Genomic DNA, 26768 nt, shown 5'->3' with positions numbered 1-26768 from the left:
TTGTCCTGGCTATTTCAAGCTCTATCATTGCAGTCAGTGGGTGTTGCAGTTGAACAGTCCACAAGTCGTAAAATAAAGCTTGCAGACTCTTAATAAAATGTGCCGCACACGGCACGGGTGAATAAAGGCCTTCTGTAGCAAATCCATATGTTTTTGTAAGAAAAATATCCATATTTCAAATTATAGTTGTGTTTGAGTTCTAAATTTCAAAATGTTGACCTCTTTAAACTATGAATTTAAGGGTCTACACAAATTAATTTTATACATAAAAATAATTTTTAGCAAAAATAAAAGCTATAATTATCTGTGTTCTTTCAGAAGTCAGGCTTGTTGGAGGTTTTTGCTGCTCTTGGAGGTTAGAGATCCTTCATGATCAGACGTGGATGAATAAAATAGGTTTTGTTCTGAAAGGTTTATTCAAATACTGTTTTTTTGTTGGTTTTTTTTTTTTTTTTTTTTTTTTAGAAGTCAGGTTGGTGGGAGGTTCTCACTGCTCTGGGAGGTTAGAGATATTTCATGTTCAGACATGGATGTCACTTGGATGGATGCACTGCTGCTGAGCCTGCACTGAGGCGAGCTCCGTAGCAGACTACTACCCGACAGTCAAAGCGGCAATACGTCACGAAGGTGCAGACTCTGAGGGTTTAGGATGCCATCTGAGACAGGGCCTTTATCAGGCAATACAGGCATGCTGAAATGGAAATGAAACCAAACCAAAATATGAATGTTTCATTACCCATAATAGGGGCACTTTAAATACTTTTAGAGCTTTTAAAAGTGTTCAAAGAGTTTAAGTGAATGTACTGTACGTTTTATTTTTTGCAATCAGCCAATGTTTTGTTACATTTTATATTTAAAATCTCCTAAAAAATGCTTTGCTTTCACAATGTTTGAATTTATCTTTGCAGTCATTTTTACAAATAATGCAGTTTTTGTAGTTACACTGCATTGAAATATTTTATATATAATAAATAATAATATTGAGTGACTGACTTCCTAACTTTTCTGGCCTCACTTGACTTCATGAAACAGAACACCCCTGCGACACACAAAGCAGGCAATAAGCTATAGACCTCATCCTAACACAAAACACCACCACTGGCAACCATCTGGTTACTCCACATCTCTCAGATCAATTCTTTCTTCAATTCTTTGTCACTCTGCCTTCATGCTCACCACTGACTCCTCCTCTCATATCCTTTCATCACAACTTCTGCTCTCTTTCACCTACAGTACATGCTTTTCCTCGGTGGTCTCAGCATTCCTCTCCCCACTAACCACTTATTTTTATGTCAACAAAGCAACAAACATTCTATGCTCCATATTAATATCCTGTCTTGATATTATCTGTCCTCTAAACTCCAGGCCAGCACATGCAACACCCACATGCACCCCTGGCTTACAGATGCTTTCAATGACCATTGAACGAAGCTCAGAGCTCCTAAGAGGAAATGATGCAAGACTGACCTGAAAAAGTACCATTCTCCCCTCTCCTCTTTCTCTTCTAGTATTTCTGCTGCCTACTCCCAAAACAGAATCAGCAACACCTCAGACACCCTGAGACTGGATTTCAGAACATTCTTCTCTTCCCCCCTCCACCTCCTGTGACTCCTTCTCTGACTGCTGATGACTTCACCAGCTACTTCACTGAAAATATGGCAACCATCAGCAACCAGTTCTCTACACCACTCACCCACAGGTGACCTTCATCCACACACATTTAATTATTCCCTTTGTTGTTTCCCTTTATGGAGGGTTTGGTCTCCAAGGTTCTCTGTGCCAGCCATCCAACAACTTGTCCCCTAGACCCAATTCCTTCTCACCTACTTCAGGAGATCTCACCAACATTGCTACCTGCTCTCACTCAGATCAGCACATCCTTCACTACTGGAAATTTTCCCACTGCATTTTGAGCAGGCTCAGGTAACCGTACTACTCATAAAGCCGACATTTAACCCCACAGCAGTTAAAAATTGCAGACCACCAGTTTTCTGAAAGTGAATTTGATACAACATTTGAAAGTGTTGTATTCAGTCAGCTCTTTTCTTTCACAGAACAATATACTTAATGACAACCAGTCTGTCTTCAAAAGAGGACACTGTGCAGAGACCACCCTATGGACCATTTGGTGAAACTTTGCGTCCATGAAAGTGTGCTGTTTTCTAGAGTTTTCTTTTTTCATTGGTTGCATAGACACACACACACACACACACACACATATACAGTATATATATATACACACACATATATATACAAACACACTACTCACAAAAAGTTAGGAATATTTGACTTTCTGGTGACAAATTTATGGAAAATGGAAAATTTTATGTTACAGTGATATTATATCATGAAAGTAGGGCATTTAAGTAGAAGCATGCAATGGTAATTTCTTCATCTCAAACTATATTTTGAAACAAAAGCTATCAACAGTGGTGGGTATACCACAACAAAAAAAGAAAATGTCTCAATGACTTGTCATGTGTCCTTGAGCATAAATTACAGCTTGACAACGACGTCTCATGCTGTACACAAGTTGACTTATTGTCTGCTGAGGCATGGCATTCCACTCTTCTTGAAGGGCTGCCCTCAGGTCACTGAGGTCCTGTGGTGCAGTGTTATGACCCTCTACATGAAGACTCAGCTGATCCCATAGGTTTTCTATGGGATTCAGGTCTGGAGAAAGTGCAGGCCACTCAATTTGAAGTACCCCAGCCTCCAGCAGCCATTCCCTGATGATGCGACCACGATGAGCTGGGGCATTGTCGTCCATGAAGATGAAATCAGGCCTGTATTGCTCATGCAGAGGCACATTGACTGGATTAATGATGTTATTCAGGTAGTATTGCCTTGTCACCGTACCATTCAGAAGGTGTAAGGCAGTTCTGTGTTGACTAGACACACCTGCCCAGACTGTAACACCAGACAACAGTGGCTGATGCATAGAATTCTGCTTGACGTCTCCAACACCGTACCATTCAGAAGGTGTAAGGCAGTTCTAATCACCTTTCATCAGAGAACAGCGCTGAGGCCCACTGGTTCCTGGTCCAGCACAAATGCTCCCTGATGATGACGCCTGTGCACGGTGGTGTGGTTAGGTACCCTTGCATGTCACCTAGCACGCAGACCATGCTGATGTAAGCAATTTTGAATGGTCTGACGTGACACTCGGTGGCTCTCACTTTCCTTTAAATGTGCCTGGAGTTGAATGGCATTCATCATGCAGTTCCACATGATGCGACATTTCTTGCCTAAGTGCTCCAGCTCTGCTGCTGTCTACACCAACTCAGCAGCCCGCAAAGCCAGCACCTACCTCCCATCCTGTTCAGCCCGCTAAAGCGCAGCAGACACGGGGATGCGCTACCCTCTTCTGATGCGCCAGGAACCCCAACCCAAGATTGCATTGGACCCGGCACCTCAGATGTCATCCTGATCTGCAAGACTGGAAGAGGATGAGGTCAGATCTCGCTACGGCCGGACTGCCCCTCAAGCAGCCTCTCTTAGACCTCTTGACACCCCGTTCAGTTCTGGGTACGGAGGGAAATGTGTTTTGTGCGAACAACCAGTCCGTTCATACGCCCAAGCATGCAGCCGCTGTGGGAAAAATAAAACACAAACATTTTCAAAAAGAGAGCAAACTTCCTCTTCCATTACTCAGAAGTGTTCACTCGAGTTAACTGGCCCCCTGAACTTTTACGAAGTGCATGGACGCGGCTCTTTCCCCTCTGAGACAGATGGGTATCCGCATTCTCAACTACCTCGACACCTGGCTCGTTCTGGCTCAGTCCGAGGCAGAATTAATATCACACAAGACCCTCCTCCTTAGCTACCTGGAGTGCCTCGGACTCAGGGTCAATTTTGCCAAGAGCAAGTTGTTCCCCAGCCAGCGAATATCGTTTCTGGGAACAATTTTCGACTCAGCCCATATGAGAGCTACAGTCGCGCTGAATTGGGCTCTGGCTATACGGAGGCTGGAGACCTCCTTCAAAATCGGTTCCACTCACCCTCTCAAAGCATTTCAGAGGATGCTGGGCCTTATGGCAGCAGCATTGCCGGTGCTACAGTTGGGTCTGCTTCGTATGTGCCCCCTTCAGCACTGGTTGAAACCACGAGTTCCATCACATGCGTGGTGTCACGGACGGCTGCACATCAGGTTGAGTCAGGCCTGTGTAACAGCCCTGGCCCCCTGGATGAACTCCCGTTGGATGGAACAGGGCGTGGCCATGGGAATGGTTTACAGGAGAACAGTTTTCAAGACAGATGCCTTCAACTCAGGTTGGGGGAGGGGGTGCTGCGTGAAGGCATGCCGACTTTTCCTGGAAATGCTAGCAGTATGTCCAGCCTGTCAGTTCTTCCTGCCAGTCCTAAAAGGACACCATGTGCTAATCCGATCGGACAACATGTCTGTGGTGTCCTACATAAATCGCCAGGGGGTCTTCTCCTCGAAGCGTCTCTTCACTCTCGCAGAGACCCTCACTCTCATCAGTGGCTGTGCACCTCTGCCCACCTACGGCCATTGGCTGGAGAGCGAAGGCCACTCATCCATCCAAGCCATGTGTGTGCACCTCTGACCACTCGACGGGAGCCTTCCAGCCTCCCAGAGTGAGTTTTGAACACAATTTCGGAGGCTAGAGCCCCCTCTATGAAATGCCTCTATGCCTTAAAGTGGTCTTTCTTCTCCACTTGGAGTCTAAACTGCGGCAAAGACCCCCAGACTACTGATTTGACAGAGATGTTGTCATTTTTGCAAGAGCTGTTGGATAAGGGGCACTCCCCATCCACGCTCAAAGTCTATGTGGCGGCCATAACTGCTTCTCACGCCCCTATCGAGGGCCAGTCCATGGGCAGACACAGCTCAGTCATCTGCTTTTTAAGGGGTGTCAGGAGGCTGAATCGGCCTTGTCCCCCTACCGTCCCTTCATGGGATCTGCCCACAGTGCTGAAGGCCTTGAAGGGCCCCACCTTTGAGCCGCTACCAGTCTGCCAGCATTCGGTCGCTATTGCTAAAAACAGCCTGGCTCCTAGCACTGGCATCAGTAAAGCGAATGGGGGACCTGCAGGCGCTGTCTGTTAGCCCTGCCTGCCTGGAATTCGGGCCTAATGACACTAAAGTCATCCTGAAACCAAGGCATAGTTATGTACCTAAGGTGCTCTCCACTCCATTCAGAGGACAGGTCATTACGCTCTCTGCACTTCCTCTCTCTGAAGAGGATAGAGAGCTATCTCTGTTCTGCCCCGTCAGAGCCCTGAGAATCTATACTGAGCGCTCCGCCCCCTATGGGCAATTGGAGCAGCTCTTTATCTGCTTCGGTAACCGCACCAAAGGGCTCCCGGTCACAAAGCAAAGACTTTCTAGATGGATAGTAGACTCCATCTTACTAGCATACCTTGGGCCTTCAATGCCCCATGGAGTACGGACCCACTCAACTAGAGTTATTGCCTCATCCTGGGCATGGTCCAGTGGTGTGTCCATCATGGATATTTGTTAGGCGGCCGGATGTGCCTCGCCATCCACATTTGCAAGGTTTCATAACCTGGAAGTCCCGGCCTTACAGGCCAGGGTCCTTTCCACTTGAAGTGACATGCACTGCATAAACAAATCCGACAGGGAGTCCTTGACCGTATCTCACTCAAGCTCTCTTGCATCAATTCACCTGTTAGCGCTCAACCCCTTGGTGTCGAAGCTACAGGAGTACTTTGGAACAATTAACCAGGCCAGGTGTGACCTCAGGAAGCTCTACACATTTTAGCTTTGGATTATTGTTAACTTCTTAGGGGCAATGATTGCTTATGGAAGTTGATATCGTTGTCGTTCCTCTACATTGCACGGCGTGATTGTACTGAGTTCCCATATGCATCTAGCAAGACGCAGTACAAGTGTAGTATCGAAAGGAAAACTTGGTTTTCTTACTCAACGTAACCTCGGTTCCTTGAGATACAGGGACGAGTACTGCGTTGCTAGCCGTGCTATGTAGCTGCATGACTCAGTTGTCGCTTCAGTCGAAGTAACCTGAGAATCCTGTGGCGAGTGCCCGCTTATATAGCCAGACGACCCGCCCATTCTGGCAGGCTTTGGCAGGACGTGGCGGGCTTTGTCGCCATAGGCTTGTGCAGCTCCGCTGCCTAGCCATTGGTTCGTTTTTAATACACTGCACGAACCAATGGCCGTGCAGTTTCACTGTGTAAATAGAGAAAGGCTTCAGTTCAGGAGAAAAAAGACTTTTTCCCATATGCGTCTAGCAAGATGCAGTACTCATTCCCATATCTCAGGGAACCGAGGTTATGTTAAGTAACCGACTATGTTGTTTATTTGTTTTTCGTTGTTTTTTTTTTTGGCCAACCTGTAGGTAACATTAAATTTAATGATGTTAAACATTTACCTGTTTACATGAACTAAAATTTTCTTATTCATAAATCGATAAAAAAGTCCCCTTGTCAAGAGTCTCTCTGTGCTCACGCTGCTTCTGTTCTCTGCTGCTGTAATATTGACAGCCACTAATTATTTAGCAAAACCTTTGGCGTTTTTTATTTTTATTTTAAATTGACCATTACTGCCACTGTTTTTCAAATGAGTTAAGACTTGCAAAGAGGGCTGATTGATTTGGGCGGTTTTTGAAACCTACTATCAAATGTACAATTTATTGCCTAATTAAATGTAAAAGAAACATCCCACTGATGTTTCTGTAGCACGCCTGATTTTATTCTGACCTTAAAAATCAAACAAGAGTGGTTTTAAAACTAAATCTCACACATAAAGCTTGTGTTCTTGGATAACTGCTGAAACCACCTTATTTAATTTCTTAAACTGATAATTGCGCAATATCTAGCAATAACAGATGGTGAAAGCACATCCCATTATTGTATCATTACTGCTTTTCTGTAGACGGCATCAGTACAGCCTATTGCTCTATAGGGTGGAGTTCAGACTAATGCTTTGCTTGTAAATGTCACTGAAAGGAGGTTAAAAATTAATTGTTTGATTGTTTGTTTGCCATAATATGCCAGTGCCCTGAGAGTTGTCCACTGTCCGTTAAGTAGGAGAGTCATTTAGTAATCAGTTTTATAAGTGTGGCAAACAGTGTATTCTTTTAAGTAGCTTTAGGACAGCATAGTCTCACATACAGAACTTTGAAGACAAAAGCTCAGATTAACATGTTATACTATAGTACTCAGAAACGATGAATGTATAGTACAGAATGCTGTAGCAGACAATGAGCACGCTGACTCTCTCTGCTGGCCACAAGGTGAACAACATGCTTATCTTCCCTCAATGAGAATTATGGTTTTTGTGGGCCATCTGAAACCCCTTGTGGAATTAGGTAAATTTAACTTTGGTTAAAGGAAATATTTTTTAAATAAAATCTTAAGCTAAACATTTATTAATCAAGTGTTTGTTTATTTTTTTAAATTAAATATTATTCATTTTGTTGAGAATGTTGAGCATGTTTTAATGTCATGCTAACATATGTATACACTAATAGACATTTTTAGGACATTTGCAGTTAGTTATCAGTGCTTTTATCTCGTCTCTGCAGGTGTTTGGCTTTGATGCTGTAAATAAACTGGAGAGTTTCCTGCCTCCTGTATGTCTTATATTTCTCTCTCTCTCTCTCTCTCTCTCTCTCTCTCTCTCTGTGTGTGTGTGTGTGTGTGTGTGTGTGTGTGTGTGTGTGCATCCCCTCAGTGAGGCATCTTGATGTGTGGGGAGGAGGAGTTCATCAGCTCTAACAGTTTTGATGTATATATTTATATATGGTGAAAGTCAGAAAAGCGTCCTCTGATTTGTCACTGAAGTTGTTTGATGATTTCCTCTGTTGTGTCTAATAAGGTAATAGCGAGTGTGATTGGAGGGTGTTGGGCCTCTTTCTCTCTCATTAAGGGGGCTGAGAGGATGCCTGTACTTCTGTATCATCAGAGCGGAGAAGCTTGTACACTGGTTGTTGAGTTAATCATGCTGAGGATGATGGGAAGATGCCTGACACTCATTTTACTGTCTTCAGTTGTAATACTCATCATAGCTGGTAGGTAGAGCATTAAAAAAGAGACATTAGAGCCTGTTTTTAGACATTAGAGTAATTTTTAGAAATATTGTATTTGTGTAAATTACTTGCTTTAAATATTTTGATTATAATGTGATGTTTTAGATTACAATATAATCATAAATTAAGTCACAATATACGCTCTCTCTCTTCCATTTTCTCTGTTCAATATACAGACAGAGTGAATGTGAGGTTGGTTGGTGGTTACAGTCGCTGTGCTGGTAGAGTGGAGATTCTTCATAGAGGTCAGTGGGGAACAGTGTGTGATGATGACTGGGATTTGGCTGATGCTGCAGTGGTGTGTAGAGAGCTGGACTGTGGAGAACCTGTAGATGTTCTTGCTAATGCACACTTTGGACAAGGATCGGGACCAATCTGGATGAGTCACATCAGATGTGCTGGTTCAGAATCCACCTTGAAGAACTGTATATCAGGGGGATGGGGTAAAGATTTCTGTAATCATACTAGAGATGCCGGCGTCATTTGCTCAGGTAAACAGTCCCAAACCCTGCCATCACTGAAAATATGTTCCTTATTATTTAAAACAATGTATTTCATTTAATCCTTTTGTCTAATTTTTAAATTTTACTTCCGATACATGCAAAGGTGCGTAGTAACAAGTTCAATTTTTTATTACATTTATTTGAGTAACTTCTTTTTTTGGAAAAAACACTTTTAATAGTTTTACTGTACTGTTTTACGTTTACTCTATTTCAGTGTTGGCTTATTAGTTGTTTTATTAACAAAAAATGTTAGAATATTTAGTTGATTTTTTCAGATTCTTCTCTTTATTTGACTATATTGGAGTGAGGTCATGATTATTTGACAATCACTGTGTACCACGAGCTAAGAGCGAATGCACTAGTGTGTTGGACTGCCCACATTTTGAGCAGCATTTGTTCTGAAAGTGGATTTAGGTAGTGATTATTTGACAGTTTTTGGGTAGCCCCCCAATGCTCTTACCAAGGTGTTGAATGGAAGATGTTGAGTGTAAGTTATTAAACGCATGACTGCTCTCCTCCAGTAACATCAGTATTTGATCCTTTTCGCACAGTTCAAGAAAGGTTGGAATGAGCTTTGAGAGTTTTTTAGAGTGCCTCCCTCAGTATTCTTCCTCCCCCTCTCTCTCTCTCTCTCTCTCTCTCTCTCTCTCTCTCTCTTTCACACACACACCACACACACACACACACACACACACACACACACACACACACACACACACACACACACACACACACACTTGTGTATCAGGTTTACGGGGACTCTCCATAGGCATGTTGATTTTTATAGTGTAAATTTTCTATCCCCTTACCCTAATGCTATCCCTAACTGTATATATGTTTTTAAGCCATTTGGTTTATGAGGACACAGGTTTATAAGTGTGTCAGAAATAATGCACCAAAGTGTACAAAATGTTTATGAAATTACAAACAAACTATCCTGTCATGGGATACATGCAAGACATTTGGTGTTCAATGGGAGCACTGAGTGTGTGTTAAATTTAAAAATAAAAAAATCTCAGCTTGACAGGCTTAAGCTTTGGTGAAATGTGACTGTTGTGAAAGTGGAGCTAATGTTAATGTTAAAGCATTTATATTTTAATACATTACTTGTCAAAAGTTTGGAACCATTATGATTTTTACGTGTTTTTATTGTCTCATTTTAAGTCTCTTATGCTTGCCTAGGCTGCATTTATGTGCATTTATGAGTTTATCCACAGAGGCCATCTTTTGTGTAGTGCCAAGTGATAAAATAAAAATAAAATAAAATAAAATAAAATAAAATAAAATAAAATAAAATAAATAATAAATGGTAACCTAGACCACTTGAGATGGATTGACCCAATAACAAAGACTATAAATTATAAAAAAGTCCATGTCCAAGTCCATATACCAAAAGCATCAATGATGATTTAATTTTTAATTTTTTTTTTTTAAATGCAGTTGACAGTAAATTTAAGTAAATCTTATTCCTGTGTAAATGCATTTATTCCACCTCTGTGCAGCAATAACCAGTAACATTTATTCACGATAATGATGCTCATTCATAGTTAAAAATTTATATCCTTTGGCATCTTATGTATTCTATCTATTAATATTCTATTAGATTGTTATATAAGGATCTTTTTTTAACATTCTAATTTATGTTATGATGTTCTTTTCACATGTTAATGTATACGTATTGGTGTTTGGAGAGTGTCTGGCATCAAAGCATTAATTATTGATAAGAATAGATAATAGAAGTGACAATGTATACTGTATGTTTTGTCTCTTCATGCTTGTCATGTGACATACAGCAGCCACATTAGCACTGCATAACTTATATAGGCTTATGTTTTATTTATTTTATCCTTTTTGATCGAGCTATTCCCAAATGTGTTAACTATATCATGAAATATCTCAATTCTCAAATATGTGTAAGTAAATGCAGTTTTCACCTTTATAGATCATGTTAGTACCAGATAAGGGTGTCATGCCATAAAATATTTTAAATACGACTGACTTTGTATTTAATGAAAAACATTGTAATTAACTAATTATAACACTTTCATTGCACAGAAAGAGAGCAGAGAACATTAGAGTGTATTTAATTTTTAGTGAATTTTGTCTGGCTTGAGTTTAGAGAGAGTTAAATCACATTATATTTAATTATGTTTTTTGAAGTTGTGAAATTAATCTTTTACATTTGAACGCGTATTTGCACTTAGCCAGAGAGCAGAATTCAGTCAGTTAGCGCGCACGGGGGAGGGGGAACGTACACCGGTTTCAATGGGCATGACGCCTCTGTTTTTACCGCTTCATTTTCTCCTGTGCTCCACAGTTTTATATTTCTAATCAGTCAGGTATTTTCATTTGTTCCAACGTGTAGAAATTTGTAGTTTTTTTTTTTTCATAGTCATCCTAGTTCAGGGCACCATAATGTTTGTTTGGGACACAGTAATATGTAAATTAAAGCAGTCACATATATTGTTGCATGTCTACTGTAGCCATCTTTAGCTCCTGCTTGTTTAGGGAGCAAATCCCCTGAAGTTTTTTTTCTTCGGTATATAAAAGTCATGCTCAATTGGGATGAAACAACTGGGTTTTTGAGGCATTATCTGTGTTTTCTTAGAAGTCAGGCTGGTTGGAGGTTCTCGCTGCTCTGGGAGGTTAGAGATACTTCATGATCAGACGTGGATGTCAGTGTGTGACGCTGCCTTTGACCAGCAGGATGCAGAGGTTGTGTGTAGAGAGCTGGACTGTGGGGCTCCTGTACAGGTGCTGGGAGCAGCTGCTTTTGACAAAGGAGACACCCAGATGTGGACACAAGAGATTCAGTGCAGAGGAAATGAATCTCAGATTCATATGTGTCCAACGTCATTCAGATTTACACCAAAATACAACTGTTCAAATAAAAACAGCGTTGGACTACTGTGTACTGGTATGTGTTGAGAGTTCAAAAGCAAAAATGTATTTAATTTTGATGAGTTTCCTTGAATTTATTTTTTTTTTTCACATGCATCTGCAGACCTAGTAAATGTGAGGCTGGTTGGTGGTCACAGTCGCTGTGCTGGTAGAGTGGAGATTCTTAATAGAGGTCAGTGGGGAACAGTGTGTGGTTATGGCTGGGATTTGGTTGATGCTGCAGTGGTGTGTAGAGAGTTAAACTGCGGAGAACCTGTAGATGCTCTGACTGATGTTGAAGTTGGACCTGGATCTGGACCAATCTGGATGAGTGGTGCAATGTGTACTGGATCTGAGTCCACACTGAAAAAGTGTGGATCAACCACATGTGATTTTAATGGTGTGTGTCATGGTAAGAGTGCTGGAGTCATCTGTTCAGGTAACCTAAAACTTAATTTATTAAAAAGAAAAAAAGTAATGTATGTTTTCATTCATTCAGTCTAAGTGTTTTTTCCTTTTTTTTTTTAGATGTCAGGCTGGTTGGAGGTTCTCGCTGCTCTGGGAGGTTAGAGATACTTCATGATCAGACATGGATGTCAGTGTGTGACACTGTCTTTGACCAGCAGGATGCAGAGGTTGTGTGTAGAGAGCTGGACTGTGGGGCTCCTGTACAGGTGCTGGGAGCAGCTGCTTTTGACAAAGGAGACACTCAGATGTGGACACAAGAGATTCAGTGCAGAGGAAATGAGTCTCAGATTCACCTCTGTCCAACATCACACAAAAACAACTGCTCTCATGACAACAGTGTTGAACTAGTGTGTGCAGGTTAGAGCAGATTTCTTTTAGTACACTAAAATGTCAAAACGTATGACACGTATGTTTTCTTTTTACTTCTTTATGTGATTCTTCCCTCACCACTCTATTTCTCTCTGTTTATACATATTTCTTATTTTGTTTTCAATATATAGACAGTGTAAATGTAAGGTTGGTTGGTGGTAACAGTCGCTGTGCTGGTAGAGTGGAGGTTCTTCATAGAGGTCAGTGGGGAACAGTGTGTAATCTTGGTTGGGATATGGCTGATGCTGCAGTGGTGTGTAGAGAGCTGGACTGTGGAGAACCTGTAGATGCTATGTATGGTGCTCATTTTGGTCAAGGATCAGGAACAATCTGGATGAAAATTGCTTTTTGTACTGGTTCAGAATCTACACTGAAGAACTGTGGATCAGTAGATTCTACTTTACTATGATTGTAATCAAGATAGAGGTGCTGGCGTCATCTGCTCAGGTGGGTTGCTCCAAAGTTCATTGTCTTGCTAAATATAAAAATGTGGAGCACTAATGATCTACATTCCTTATATTTTTAGTCCCAGATTTTATACTGATTTTCTTTTAACAACAAAAAGAATCTCAGAAGTTGTGATTTAATGATTGATTAATCTCATAGAGCTGGATCATTGGCATAAACTGCCTACTTATACTGGAAGAGGTCATGACATGAACCTTGATGAACAAAAACTCATTTATTTTTACATGAAATTTAGTGGTTGGTAAACATGCAATTGATGATTCCAGAATAATATACTCCTGCACAAATCCAACTAAACCAATAATTAGTTCTTCCTCAGAAGATCTTGTCGTACCAGCCCAGGACCAGTAAACAACCTTTTTTTCCTGGCATAAATACATATGCATTCTAACTCCTTGAAGTTTCTTAAAGCCAGACAATCTGATATGAGCTTGCAGTCTTGACAAGGTTTTTTTTTTTTCTTTTTTTCTCAGTAAATAGACTGTGGGTGTCCATGGGTGTGCCAACTATGGTCAACCACTAATGACATTATTTCTAATAATTTACTTTATGTCAGTAACAGACAATTTATAGCCTAACGTTTATCTTAGATCAGTAGTTCATGTACTGTGCATTAAAAAATGAAAATATATATAAATGTTTCATAACATTTGTTAATTATCTGATTGTACATAAAATAATTATCTGTAAGCATTGTATAATATATATATATATATATATATATATATATATATATATATATATATATATATATATATATATATATATATATATATATATATATATATATATATATATATTAATCTTATTACCAAAGTTATTATAGCTTTTGTTTTATTTTAGATAAATGGAGGTTTTTTTTCTGTAATTTATTTCTCTCACTTCTTAAGGTGTCAGACTGGTTGGAGGTTCTCGCTGCTCTGGGAGGTTAGAGATACTTCATGATCAGACGTGGATGTCAGTGTGTGATGCTGTCTTTGACCAGCAGGATGCAGAGGTTGTGTGTAGAGAGCTGGACTGTGGGGCTCCTGTAAAGGTGCTGGGGAGCAGCTGCATTTGACAAAGGAGATGCTCAGATGTGGACACAAGAGATTCAGTGCAGAGGAAATGAATCTCAGATTCACTTGTGTCCGGTATTATCACAGAAGCATGACTGTTCTCATGATGATCATCAGGGGCTTCTGTGTGCTGGTAAGAGTTGGATTTGCATGAGAGTAATCAGTAGTTTAACTTGCGTTGTATGACACCCAGTGTAAAAACACTTGATGGTCCCCTGTCACCCCAACACCCTTACCTCACCTTACAGGAATGAATTAAAATGCATAAAATATAACCTTGTAATATTGAGTTGTACCATATTGGCCAAATTGGTGCTCTCAAGGCATCTTTTTAAAAATGTAAATCTGAATGTATTTGTTTCTCAGTGAATATACTGTCCCTGAAGGAATTTCAAAATAGTAGTGTTTATCTTGTTTATTTATTCTAAAATGTTGTATTTTGCTTAATAGTACTACATTTTGGATAAATTAATAATCATTGGCACAGTTTACTAAAGTATATACAAGTAATCACCATGAATGAGATGCATCAGCTATAAACAAGAAGCAGCTGATGAGATCAGTAAAATCAGACATTTAAATCAGTAAAATCAGGCATTAATGTAATTTATCTCATTCTTTTAAAGGGCCGTTTAATTATGTAAAAATATTATAAGAGATCCAGAAGCAACAGTGTGGCTATCTCTACACTACTGGGTTTCTTCACAGCATTCAGTTTCTAAAAAGGACCCCAAAAATTTCCCATATGCTTTGTATTTTAAGTCGAATAAACTGAGAAAATAGGTTTGTTTGAGGAACATGTCAACATTTATCTGATTGCTCAAATTACTGGTAGTTACACCCCTGAGGATAATAACTTGTAAACATTGATGGAAATATTTTCATTCCTTCACTCTGTTTTGTTTCTTTTGTTTCTCTCGTTCTCTGTATTCCCCTCTCTCTTAGATGCAATGAATGTGAGGTTGGTTGGTGGTCACAGTCGCTGTGCTGGTAGAGTGGAGGTTCTTCATAGAGGTCAGTGGGGAACAGTGTGTGATGATAGCTGGGATATGGCTGATGCTGCAGTGGTGTGTCGAGAGCTGGACTGTGGAGAACCTGTAGATGCTTTGATTGATTCTCATTTTGGGCAAGGATCAGGACCAATCTGGATTAGTGTTGTATTATGTACAGGAACAGAGTCTACACTGAAAAACTGTGGATCAGCAGGGTGGAATAAACCCTTCTGTACTCATAATAATGATGCTGGTGTCATCTGCTCAGGTGAATAACACTAAACCTTCAAGACATGCAACACTTTCTAACCCTTTTCTCTTGATTCATGATATGGAAAAAACTAAAAAATGCTTCCTTATCTATCTATCTATCTATCTATCTATCTATCTATCTATCTATCTATCTATCTATCTATCTATCTATCTATCTATCTATCTATCTATCTATCTATCTATCTATCTATCTATCTATCTGTCTGTCTGTCTGTCTGTCTGTCTGTCCATCCGTCCGTCCGTCCATCCATCCATCCATCCATGTATTAGGGATGTATTAATTATAACATTGAACTGTTTGGTGCAACATCCATGTTTCAATACGCACTTGTGAATTGCAGTTTTTCGTGTCCACTTATAACATGCATTTGAAAAAACAATGCTCCAAACATCTACCCTTGTAATACATTGCAATAAGAAATGTTTCTAAACCTGTTGCCTTACAAAAAAAGAACATATTTTTACTTCACAACATCAGTCAAGTGTTTAAAATAACTCCCTTTTGTGATCTGATATGGCTTCTTATCACAGAATGAGGCAGAAAATATATTCAGTATTTAGGATTGGGGTGGGATTAGAATTAGGCAATCAGGTAACAACTTCAAGGGGGGGGGGGGTGCGGGGGTTAATAATTTAGCTGGGGATTAAAAATTGGGCATAACACCAGGATGCTTATCAAAGAAGGGTAGTGCATGGTGGCAGCACTGGCATTCATAGCTGTCAGTGTAAACAACACTTTATCGTCTGTATGAAAACTGTGGCACAGCCTGTGTGTATCATAGAAGGCAACGAGCGGTGGCAGTGCTGGGATATAGCAACTCTATAAATTCTCTGGAGTATAAACAACTCTACATGTCCTAATGAATATAGCGGCACAGCAGTTAGTATAGACAAGCACTACACTCTGCTACTGAAAACAACTGCTTAGCTGGTCTTTATAAAGTGATACGTTATAAACTCATGAGGGCTGAAGCTGCCTGTCTGGCTGCTTTGTAAACAACAGCTGGGTCAGGGGAGATGTTTATATGATAAAGTAAGCGGGTGGAGTAATTTGCTCTCTAGCATGAAAAATGCCACGCTGAGGTGGGGCACCATTATATATTGTGTGAGCCAGTGTGAACTCGACAATAAACACCTCATGCTCCAAAACAGGATGTCAGTGCTTGTTTCTCAGCAGGTGAGAGGGTTTTTATTTGGAGAGGGGGCGGCTGCGCAATGGCTAAATAAGCCAGGAATTCTGACCCTCACAGCATCGCAATGTGGGCAGTTAGGGCCCTCAGTGGTGGCTTCTATGTGGGTACAGCCAGGCAAAAGATGCAAAGTTCAAGTCTGACGGAGATACTGTTGGGTGTATTCCATAATCCTCTTTGGCAATGAATCAACGGGCGGAGACTTAAGCATTTACAATGAAGGAGAAAGATTCTGATACAATGCTACTCAATGGCACTTATATAGGGTGCTTTTCATGTGCTTGAGCAACATTGGTCATTGTGATGCGTATGTGGTTAAGCCAATAAGAAAGGTGTTTCCCCAAAGTGTCACCTTACTGTACGTTGTGCACAATGCCAAGAGACTCTTTCGAAAGGGAACAGATTTACATGTGTTTATAGCACTCAATAATGGCCAATCCATCTTATTTTGGGTACAAAATAGGATAATACTTTTCTCAAAACAATTTTGAAGCAGATGATAATCTGTGCTTTTCTCTAGTGTAAAGTGTAAAGAAGTTATTTTTTGGGAATTACTTTTAAAAAATCATCCCTACTATCTATCTATCTATCTATCTATCTATCTATCTATCTATCTATCTATCTATCTATCTATCTATCTATCTATCTATCTATCTATCTATCTATCTATCTATCTATCTATCTATCTATCTGTCTATCTGTCTGTCTTGTTCTTATAATTTGTTGCCACTTGGATAGTCAAAAATAATACAGTAATTGAGAACAAAAATCTACAGTAATTGTTTTACTGCATTCTCACAATGAATTCAATCATTCACCCATGATCAATGCCAGGCACTATTTTTTGCAATACAAACAGGTAATACACACTCCAGACTTGCTGCTGGACCTCATCTGTGTGCTGGGAGGTTAGAGATACTTCATGATCAGACGTGGATGTCAGTGTGTGACACTGCCTTTGACCAGCAGGATGCAGAGGTTGTGTGTAGAGAGCTGAACTGTGGGGCCCCTGTACAGGTGCTGGGAGCAGCTGCTTTTGACAAAGGAGACACTCAGATGTGGACACAAGAGATTCAGTGCAGAGGAAATGAGTCTCATATTTCATTCTGTTCAGTATCAACATATAATCACAGCTGCACCAGTGACAATAACATGGGCATGATATGTTCTGGTAAAATATCAATATTCAGTGTCTCTTAGTTTATATTTGATATATTATATTTTCTGCAGCATTATAGAAGCTCTATACTGTATTTTGACTTTTTTATTCAGGTTACACAAAAGCCAAACTGATGAACGGTTTAGACTCTTGTTCTGGAAGAGTGGAGCTTCAGTTTCTCAATGAGTGGGGCACAGTGTGTGATGCATGCTGGGATATGAGAGCTGCCAGTGTCCTCTGTAGACAGCTGAATTGTGGGATTGCTGTGTCTGTTGTGGGATCAGACTGGTTTGGAGAGGGAAGTAATGAAACCTGGGCTGATGTGTTTGATTGTGACGGGAATGAAACAAAACTCTCAGAATGTTCCATCTCTTCATGGAGTCGAGCTGAATGTTCTCACAGACGAGATGTTGGAGTCATCTGCTCTGGTGAGAGGATTTTATTGAGCAAAAATGTTGAATATATACTGCAATATGTTGCAACATCTTAGTAAAATTTCTCATCTCCTCAGATTCCTCTCTGGCTCTTCATAATGGTCTGGTGCGGTTGTCTGGAGAGGGACAGTGTGAGGGGGAACTGGAAGTTTTCATCCATCAGGTCTGGAGGAGAGTTCTGCTGGACTCTTGGAGTCTCACTGAATCCTCTGTGGTCTGCAGACAGCTGGGCTGTGGCTCTGTGCTGAACTTCTATGGCTCCTCTTCATCCAGTCCTGAACACAGTCATGAGTGTGTGACAGGCTTCCAGTGCTCTGGGAGTGAAGCTCATCTGGGGAACTGCAGCTCTCCACAAACTCTCAACTGCAGCTCCACACAACAGCTGTACATCACCTGCCTTGGTGAGAACAACAACATCTGGACAGATTCTTCAGTTGTTTGTGATCAATAATGTGTTTTTCTTTCTCTGAATATCAGGTCGGGGGTCCATCAGGCTGGTGGGTTCTGGGGGAGACTGTGCAGGGAGGCTGGAGGTTTTTCACAGCGGCTCATGGGGGACAGTGTGTGATGACTCCTGGGATATTAAAGATGCCCATGTGGTGTGCAGACAGCTGCAGTGTGGAGTGGCCCTCAGTAACCAGCAGGTACCAGCCTGGTTTGGTCCTGGTTCTGGACCCATATGGCTGGATGAGGTGGAGTGTGAGGGGAATGAGACGTCCCTGTGGAGCTGCTCTTCTCCAGGCTGGGGAAAACATGACTGTCAACACAAGGAGGATGTAGGAGTCGTGTGCTCAGGTAAAAACTAGACTGCTGTAAATTTAATTAAACATTTTGTGATTTTAAAATAATATTTGTTTTCATTTCCTTTAAGATTTTAAAGTGATCAGGTTAACTGAAGGCTGTGAAGGGAATGTGGAGGTTTTCTACAATGGATCCTGGGGTAATGTGTGCTGGAACCAGATGGACAGAGACACAGCGAGTATGATCTGTCAAGAGCTGAACTGTGGAAGATCTGGTGATTTGTCTGCTTCTACACCAAGACTGAAATCAGCTCGTAACTGGCTGGATAAAGTTACATGTCGACCACATGATTCAAATCTGTGGCAGTGTCCATCTTCCCCCTGGGGACAGAATAACTGCAATGAAGATGAAGTCACCAAAATCACCTGCTCAGGTAAGACTGATGAAAAAAAGAAAAAAAAATACAAGATTAAATATATACTTCTATGTCTCTCTCTCTCTATGTGTGTGTTTTGTATATATATATATATATATATATATATATATATATATATACGTGTATAAATTTATGAACTGATTACAGAACAGAAAAGCTATGAGTCCCCTCGAAGCTATCTGACATGGTCATCATCTCCCCACCAGAAACAGTGTTCAGGTAAGTTTAACTTAGGGAAAAGAACATCATAACAGCCTATGTAATGTATTGTTCTGGGGACAACAGCAGGATTTTATCTCTGCATACTGTATACACCTGACCACACATGTACATGTACCCCTTGAAAGTGCTGCTGTTCTGACAGTGATATATTGTCAATTAAAGTGTTGTTTTTTCTGTGTGTGTGTGTGTGTGTGTTTTAGATCATGTTCCTCTCAGACTGCGTGGAGGGGATGGCCGGTGCTCTGGGAGCCTGGAGGTGTATCATAACACTGTGTGGGGCTCAGTCTGTGATGATCAGTGGGACATCAGCGATGCTCAGGTGGTCTGTAGGCAGCTGGGTTGTGGAGCAGCACTGAGGGCTGATGGGAATTCAGTCTTTGGTGCTGGGTGAAGGTGTTGTGTGGCTGAACAGAGTCAAGTGCAGAGGGAATGAGATTCACCTGTGGGACTGTCCTCTCTCTCCCTGAAAAACCACCCTGACTGCTCCCACAAAGAGCACGCTGGACTCACCTGTGCAGGTCAGAGCAATCACTGAGAAATATTACTTATTTGATCAGTTTAGTGCTAAGTAATATTTGAATCATTTATAAATTAAATGTTTTTATATTGCCAGATTTATCTGTGTCCACTACTCCTGCTACAACAACATCAGCTTCTCCTCCAGTGCGCTCAACATCAGTCTCTCCTCCACAAACTCCTCCAGCAGCGTCTCTCTCTGTCCCTGCAGTGCTTGTGATTGTTCTGGGAGTTTTGCTCTTACTGCTCTTAGGGCCACTGCTTATATTGATTCAGCAGAACAGAGTGATGAGGAGAGGTAGGAGAGATCCAGAGACTGTCATATTGTGTCTTATTCAGTGTGTGATCAGTCATGTGTTGTGAACTGACAGCAGGTTTGTCTGTCTACACTCACAGCTCTCTCTAATAGGAAACACAGGATGAAGACTGAGGCCGTTTATGAGGAGATTCAGCAAAGACCCACTAATAGACACAGTCTCCTCACTCAAAGGGGTGAGTAAGTGTTATAGTGTCTGATGTGTTGAGAACAATAGGGTAATCACTTGATTCAGAAAGGCAGAGTAGAGTAAATTACACTGATTCTTTTGAGGAATGTTTGTACATTGAAATGATATAGGGTTAGTTTTAGCCTATATGGTCCAATAGAATTAGGGGTTTTGGCTGATTTGTGATTGTGATCATGTGTCTGTGTCTTCCTAATGACAGGAAGTGTCCTTTCTAAAGAACAGCATTCTGGGTATGAAGATGTTGATAAACTTATTACAGGTAAGAAGGCACAAGTATAATAGTGTTACCTTCTAAATACAAAAACATGCACTTTAAAATTATTTTTTAACAATTACAATTCATCGATTTTTTATCTTCAGCAGGGGTCAAACCTGACTACTATAATGACATCACCACCACAAAAGGCCCATCAGGTCAGTGAATTTGTAACCAATCACAGGATTTCACTTAATTAAATTACTTGTTTGGTTAATGAACAGTACACTTAGTACCTGCTCATTTTTTCTTTGCTACTGCATAATTTAAAAGAGCAACAAATGACACCAGAGGATTATGATGATGCGATCACTGCTGGTGGGAGACATCATGCTACAGGTTTACTTCTGTTAATTATTTCTACATTTAAACACTATTTATATGATTTCTAATTATACATGTGTACTAGAGATGCACCGATTGACTGGCCAGGGACCGGAATCATCTGATATTCCGCATGATTGTCCCGGACCGGTGACTGGCCAGTCTCACATCTTGCCGATTCCAAGCTTTTCCATTTTGACATTACAGCTACGCTCACATTCACGTGTAAACTTTGTTATCATGGATGTTTTCTTCACTGTGAGTGAAGAAAACACAAAGCTCACAATTAATAATATGTGCATGGCCAAAGTAAACCATGCGGCTCGATTAACGCTTGCCTGGGACAAGTAGTTGTTTTTTTTTTTTATGCGAACATTTTACTTGCCTGACCGGACAAGTAGCCTGATTAAAACATCAATAAAAAAAACAGCACCTTGTGAAAGTATTCATACCTCTTCATTTTTTTCACGTTTTATGTTGCTGCCTTTTGTTAAACTGCTTTAAATTACTTTTTTCCCACATCAATCAACACTCAATGCACCACACTGTCAAAGCAAAAACAGAATTGTCACAGCTTCGTAAATTAAAAAAAATAAATAAAATAATAAAATGAAATAAGTACATTGCACAAATATATTCATACCCTTAACTAAATATTTACCTTTACAGTCTCAAGTCTTTTTTTTATTTGATGCGACAAGCTTTGCTTATCAGCATTTGGCAATTTTCTGCCATTATTGTCTTAAGCTCTTCACCTCTCAAGCTCTGTCAGGTTGGATAGGGCAGGTGCACATTTTCCGGTTTCTATAGAAATATTTGATTGGGTTCAAGCTCAGGCTCTGGCTGGGCCACTCAAGGACATTCTTGTCTATAAGGTGTTGTCTATAAGCCACTCTTGCTGTGTGCTTAAGGTCATTGTCCTGTTGGAAGGTGAACCTTCTGCCCAGTCTGAGGTTCTGAATGCTCTGGACTGGGTTTTCATTAAGACTATCTCTATATTTTGGTTGGCTGTTTTTTTCTTCTACCTGATGTGTCCCTCAGTGCCTGCCGCTGAATAACAGCCCCACAGCACGAGGCTGCATATAATACAGCATGTGGTGTATGCCAAGCCTTATCTTATTCGTTTTTGTTAATAAACATAATGTAAGCTAGTTTGTAATTGTAGCTTACAGTTTTATTGTTGTTTTGCTTTTTAATTAAGAATAAGAATAAATCCATTTTTTGTTTTAGTCTTAAAAAGTGAAAGGGGTATAGATGTAAGCAAAACAGACAATTATCTTTTCTTGTAAAACATGACAAGATTGCGAATTCGAAAGTGAAAGCATCCGAACCCAAGCTTATGACAGCAAAAGAGGAACTCCCATTTACAAAATTCAAATCACAGATAATACTACTGATGAAAAAGAGAGGGTTGAAAGTTAACCACTTTCATACCATATAACTATAAACTATGATAAAAGTTCTTAAGTATGATTGAAGTTATTAATCATGTGTTGTTTAGTAAAATGTTTTTAAATAGAATTGTGACCAAATGATGTGCTCGTGCGACTGTTGCAAAAGAGCGACCAGTGGGAAGAATGAGTCTAGGGCCCTGCATCTTCGGAACACAAATTAAGATATTTTTGGATGAAATCTGAGAATTCTCTGACCCTCCCATAGACAGCAAGGATACTATCACACTCAACACACAGAAACATATCAAGGACATCAGTAAAATAGTCCATGTGACATCAAGGGTTCAACCGTAATTTTACGAAGCTAGAAGATACTTTTTGTGCGCAAAGAAAATAATAACATAATTTATTCAGCAATTCATCTCCCCAAGTTACCCTCTTCCGCCATTTTGGAGAGTATCCCAGAATGTAATCAATGTATGCACACGCTTTCTAGTCTTCATCTTCTCCTAACATTTGACCTGCTGAGAACGCTGTGGATTACATTTTTCAAGGTTTTGGGTTTATGTATCTACCTAAATACTCCAGACTTCTTTGTGAATGTCATGTCATTATAGTGCTTAGCAATTTAACCGTATTTGGGTGCGTACATTTTTTACTTATTAGCACCACACTTGTGAGATTAGTTCGCACCATTTGTAGCATGAGACTCGTTTGGTAGCACGGTCGCGTGGCTTGGGCAATTGATCCGCACCGATGACAGGTCAGCGCAGCACAAGCTCTGTAACATTGCACTGTTTCGTCCCACTTTCAGTGCATTTGGCTTCCCATATGTACAGCTAAACACCAGTTCTCTCTCTCTCAGTTACGTTGATTCCTTCTATGTTTATTTTTTTGGTTTTGATATGCAGTGAGGATAGGTACTCTTTTTTTTGTGGGGTGTGATTATGCAGCTAGTTTTCATTTGAATTTATAGAATTAAAAACAGCTCTTTTTTCAGACACACCCCAAAAATGACATTTTCCAGCTGTTATAATATATGATCTGTTGGGTATTTTGGCTGAAACTTCACAGACACATCCTGGGGACACCCAAGACCAATATTACATCTTGTAAAATTTGCTTAAATGTGCTTTGTTACTTTTAATTTAAAACAAAGTCTCAGATTTCAAATTCTGTTCATTTCATTAGGAAATTTAAGCAATAAATACCATTTTGGTGCTCTTTAATGTTGCGTGATATAGTTTAAAGTGGGTACTTGTCTGTGCAGAATCAGATGCATAACAAAACAGTTTTATTTTTTTTCTGGAGGCTGACAATTCCGTGCTCTGCTGCCACACTGGAGCGCACTCGCCACCAACTGGACAGGAGTGGAAATTATAGTTACAAGCTTACAATACATTACCTTCAGAGTAATCTGTCAAAGTGATGGATGACCTTCAGATTTATATATATATATATATATATATATATATATATATATATATATATATATATATATATATTCCTTTGAAAAAAAAAGTCGATTTTTGTGTTGATATGCCTATAGTTCTTGAAGAAAATTAGAATCAGCAAAAATCGGTATTGGCAGGGCACACTTACAGAAAAATTGGAAATCGGAATCGGCTAAGAAAATTGCAATCCGTGCATCTCCAAATTTTGTACTTTTAATGAATGTATTTTATTTTCTGTTATTTTACTGAAGAAGAATTATCAGAAAACTATGATGATGTCATCACTGTACAGCAGTTCTTAAATGTTCAAACAGGTATGGATTTTAAAATATACCTTTCTAAATTGGAATTATTTTCCTCTCGTTTTCTTCAAATTATAGTTGCAAAGACAATTGTACATGTAATTAATATTAGCCAAATTTATATCTGAGCATGGTCGGGAGGAGTATGATGATGTTTAGAATGCAATGTAATGTATGAGTGACATAATTGAACACTACAGTCATAAAACTTTTTAAACCTCACACTGAATCGTTTTCATTTAGTGTTTGTAATTACTCTTTAAATGATGAATTGCTTTGCTTGTTTTAGCTAATTTAATCTGACTGCAAATACTAATGTGTTTTAATTTAATTAATTATGAATTTGATCTTGTTTTCCAGACTATGATGATGTGGGGGAGGTGCCAGGAAAACATGGAGGAACTGTTTAACTGAAATCACACCCACTGTCTCAAATCCTTTTAAGGGTCCACAGAGTTTAAGTTCAATGTTTTGTCTGCAATCCACCAATGTTTTATAATACATTTTGTATCGAAATCTCCTAAATCAGTTACAATTTCTGAGAGAAAAAAAAAATGCTTTTAACTTTTTTAGAAATGCAACAAATCATACCAGAGAATTATGATGATATAGTAACTGTTATACTGAGACATATTGCTGCAGGTTTATTTCTTTTATTATTATTATTATTATTAAAATATGCATGCATAATTTATGTGTATATTAATTATATTATTAAAAATTATGTCTATTGTGTATTTTATATTATTGTTATACATTTTGTGTCATGATGCCTTAAACATTTCCAGATCATTAAACTCATCTTGAAGTTGTGAGAAATCTGTTAAAAAAATTCTTGTTTTTAAAATTGATTCCATATTCCCGATGTTGAATATATACTCTATATATTAAATAGGGGTGCAGGATTAATCGAAATTAAATCGCAATCATGATTAGGCAAAAGCTGTTCTTTCAGTGAAGCACAGTTCTGTGATCAGTAGTAAATATGCATCTGAAGGCCAGAAGGCTTTCGATCTTTTATTTAAAAAAACAAAAACAAAAAAAATCTAACCTTTGATTGGAGAATAAGAATTTAAAATGGGACAGAAATCACATTATGAAATAAATGTTTTTTTTTCTAATACACATTGGCCATAATTAATCATACCCTTTTATTCAATACTTTTTGCAACCTCCTTTTGCCGAGATAACAGGAAGAAAAAGTGTAAAATTATAATTTTAAGCATTTGTTATATTCTGTTGTGAATAAACCATTGGCTTGTGTGATTTTAAAGTCTAATAGTTTTAATTGTTTTTTAAATAAAAAAACAAAAACAAAAAAACATCCCAACATTTCCGGAATTCGGGTTGTTTTGTAATGTATTGCCCTGATAGTGGAAATTGGGATTTTTAATGCTTTAGCTCTTTCAGCCACTTTCTAAATTTCTGAAGTTCAGCTGCATATGAGAAATATTCTTTGGTTTTACTCGTTGTGATCAATGATTAAGGGAATTTGGCATTTGTGTTCCTCATATTTTATAATCCGTGAAACACAGGAAGCCATTAGCAAAAAAATGCTAATATGATTAGGAAAATGACTTCATATTAGATATTTTATTCATAAGAATTTTTAGAGGTACCACTAATTGTGGCCATTGTGTACTAGAGAAAATGTTTAATTCCTAATGTGATTCTCCCCCACTTTTTTCTTTTACATTACTTTAATGGTTAGACTTTTTTTTCTTTTTTTAAATGAAAGACTAAATGGATAAACAACACAGTTTCTGATTTTTCTGATTGTAAGTTGCCCTCAGGCATGGTGGAAGTATGGCAAAGCAATGCAGTTTCTCGCTCCCTTTTCAGGGTCCCTCGAAAGAGACCCTAATATATAATCTCAGCTTTTTAAAACAGAGACACTGTTTGTTTGATATATTTGTTTTATATTTGCTTTCAATTTGATTGTTGCTTTGAATTGATGTCCATGTTTTCTATTAAACGATTAAAATCAGACTGTGCATTGAAATGTGATTTTTTTATTTTAATTGCGAAATCCCGAAACACATTTAATTTCCATACACTGTGTTTTTGTATGCAAGAAGCAGGTGTTTAGTATAATTCTGTGAAATAATGTGCTTTATTATTCACAAATTGTCTTCAGCTATGTTTCTCTTTCTTAGAATATTAGAAACATCCAGTGCTAATTAGTCTTGGTTTGTTATCAGTGTTTGTCATCAGCAGTTATAGTTATCAGTGCTTGTCTCTCTTCCCTGCAGGTGCCAGACTTTGACGCTGTATTTTTGCCACAATCACTCATGACAGTTGGGTGACTTTGTCAGTACTTTAACTTTTGCAACTTTTCTCAGTGAACAGTGTCTACAAAATAGAGGATGAGTCCTGTTCATCAGCATAGACATTCGCTTTATGACATATGGATAAAAGTGAAAATGCTTTTGTCTGATTTGTGACTGAATTTTGTTAGAAAAATTATTGTGACAAGAAGTCTCTTTTTCTTCAGAATAGCTGACAGCTGATGAGTCTGCATTCACATGTATGTTGAGCAGAGGAAGAGCTGTCTGGCAATCATTTTTTTCCATCCAGAGTCATCACACTAACCATCACAGGTAGGTGAATCTTCAGTTAAAGAGCCAAACAGTGACTTTCAATATTTTATTTTCCTATAGTGCCATATTTGACTTAAAATTTATGGAAAATTTGTATTTATTTTCTGGTTACTTATTCCAGTTTTTTTTTTTTTTATGTGAGAGTGTAATGAAATGTACCTGCTACAGTACATAAAGAAATTTGTCA

General features: G+C 39.1%; 1 protein-coding gene, 1 long non-coding RNA gene and 1 pseudogene across 3 annotated transcripts; all 3 read left to right on the top strand.

Moving 5' to 3' along the window:
* Positions 1-10881: 10881 nt before the first annotated feature.
* On the top strand, positions 10882-11986 carry LOC122136981 (soluble scavenger receptor cysteine-rich domain-containing protein SSC5D-like). The gene is made up of 2 exons (XM_042721847.1): positions 10882-11456; positions 11544-11986. The coding sequence occupies exons 1-2, from the start codon at positions 11213-11215 to the stop codon at positions 11921-11923; spliced, it is 624 nt and encodes a 207-aa protein (XP_042577781.1). The 5' UTR covers positions 10882-11212; the 3' UTR covers positions 11924-11986.
* Positions 11987-14732: 2746 nt separating this feature from the next.
* On the top strand, positions 14733-20245 carry LOC109111466 (annotated as a pseudogene).
* Positions 20246-20449: 204 nt separating this feature from the next.
* On the top strand, positions 20450-24566 carry LOC122136992. Of its 2 annotated transcripts, none has more exons than XR_006154494.1 (5): positions 20450-20510; positions 20612-20665; positions 20781-20846; positions 23931-23993; positions 24342-24566. It is a non-coding gene; the product is annotated as an uncharacterized LOC122136992 (long non-coding RNA). The 2 variants fall into 2 exon arrangements; XR_006154493.1 differs by having other exon boundaries at positions 20453-20510; positions 20615-20665.
* Positions 24567-26768: the final 2202 nt, after the last annotated feature.

The sequence above is a fragment of the Cyprinus carpio genome, chromosome B4 (genome assembly GCF_018340385.1).
Source record: "Cyprinus carpio isolate SPL01 chromosome B4, ASM1834038v1, whole genome shotgun sequence".
Classification (NCBI taxonomy): domain Eukaryota; kingdom Metazoa; phylum Chordata; class Actinopteri; order Cypriniformes; family Cyprinidae; genus Cyprinus; species Cyprinus carpio.
Note: the sequence above shows the minus strand (reverse complement) of the source record. Positions and strands in the feature narration are given on the sequence as shown.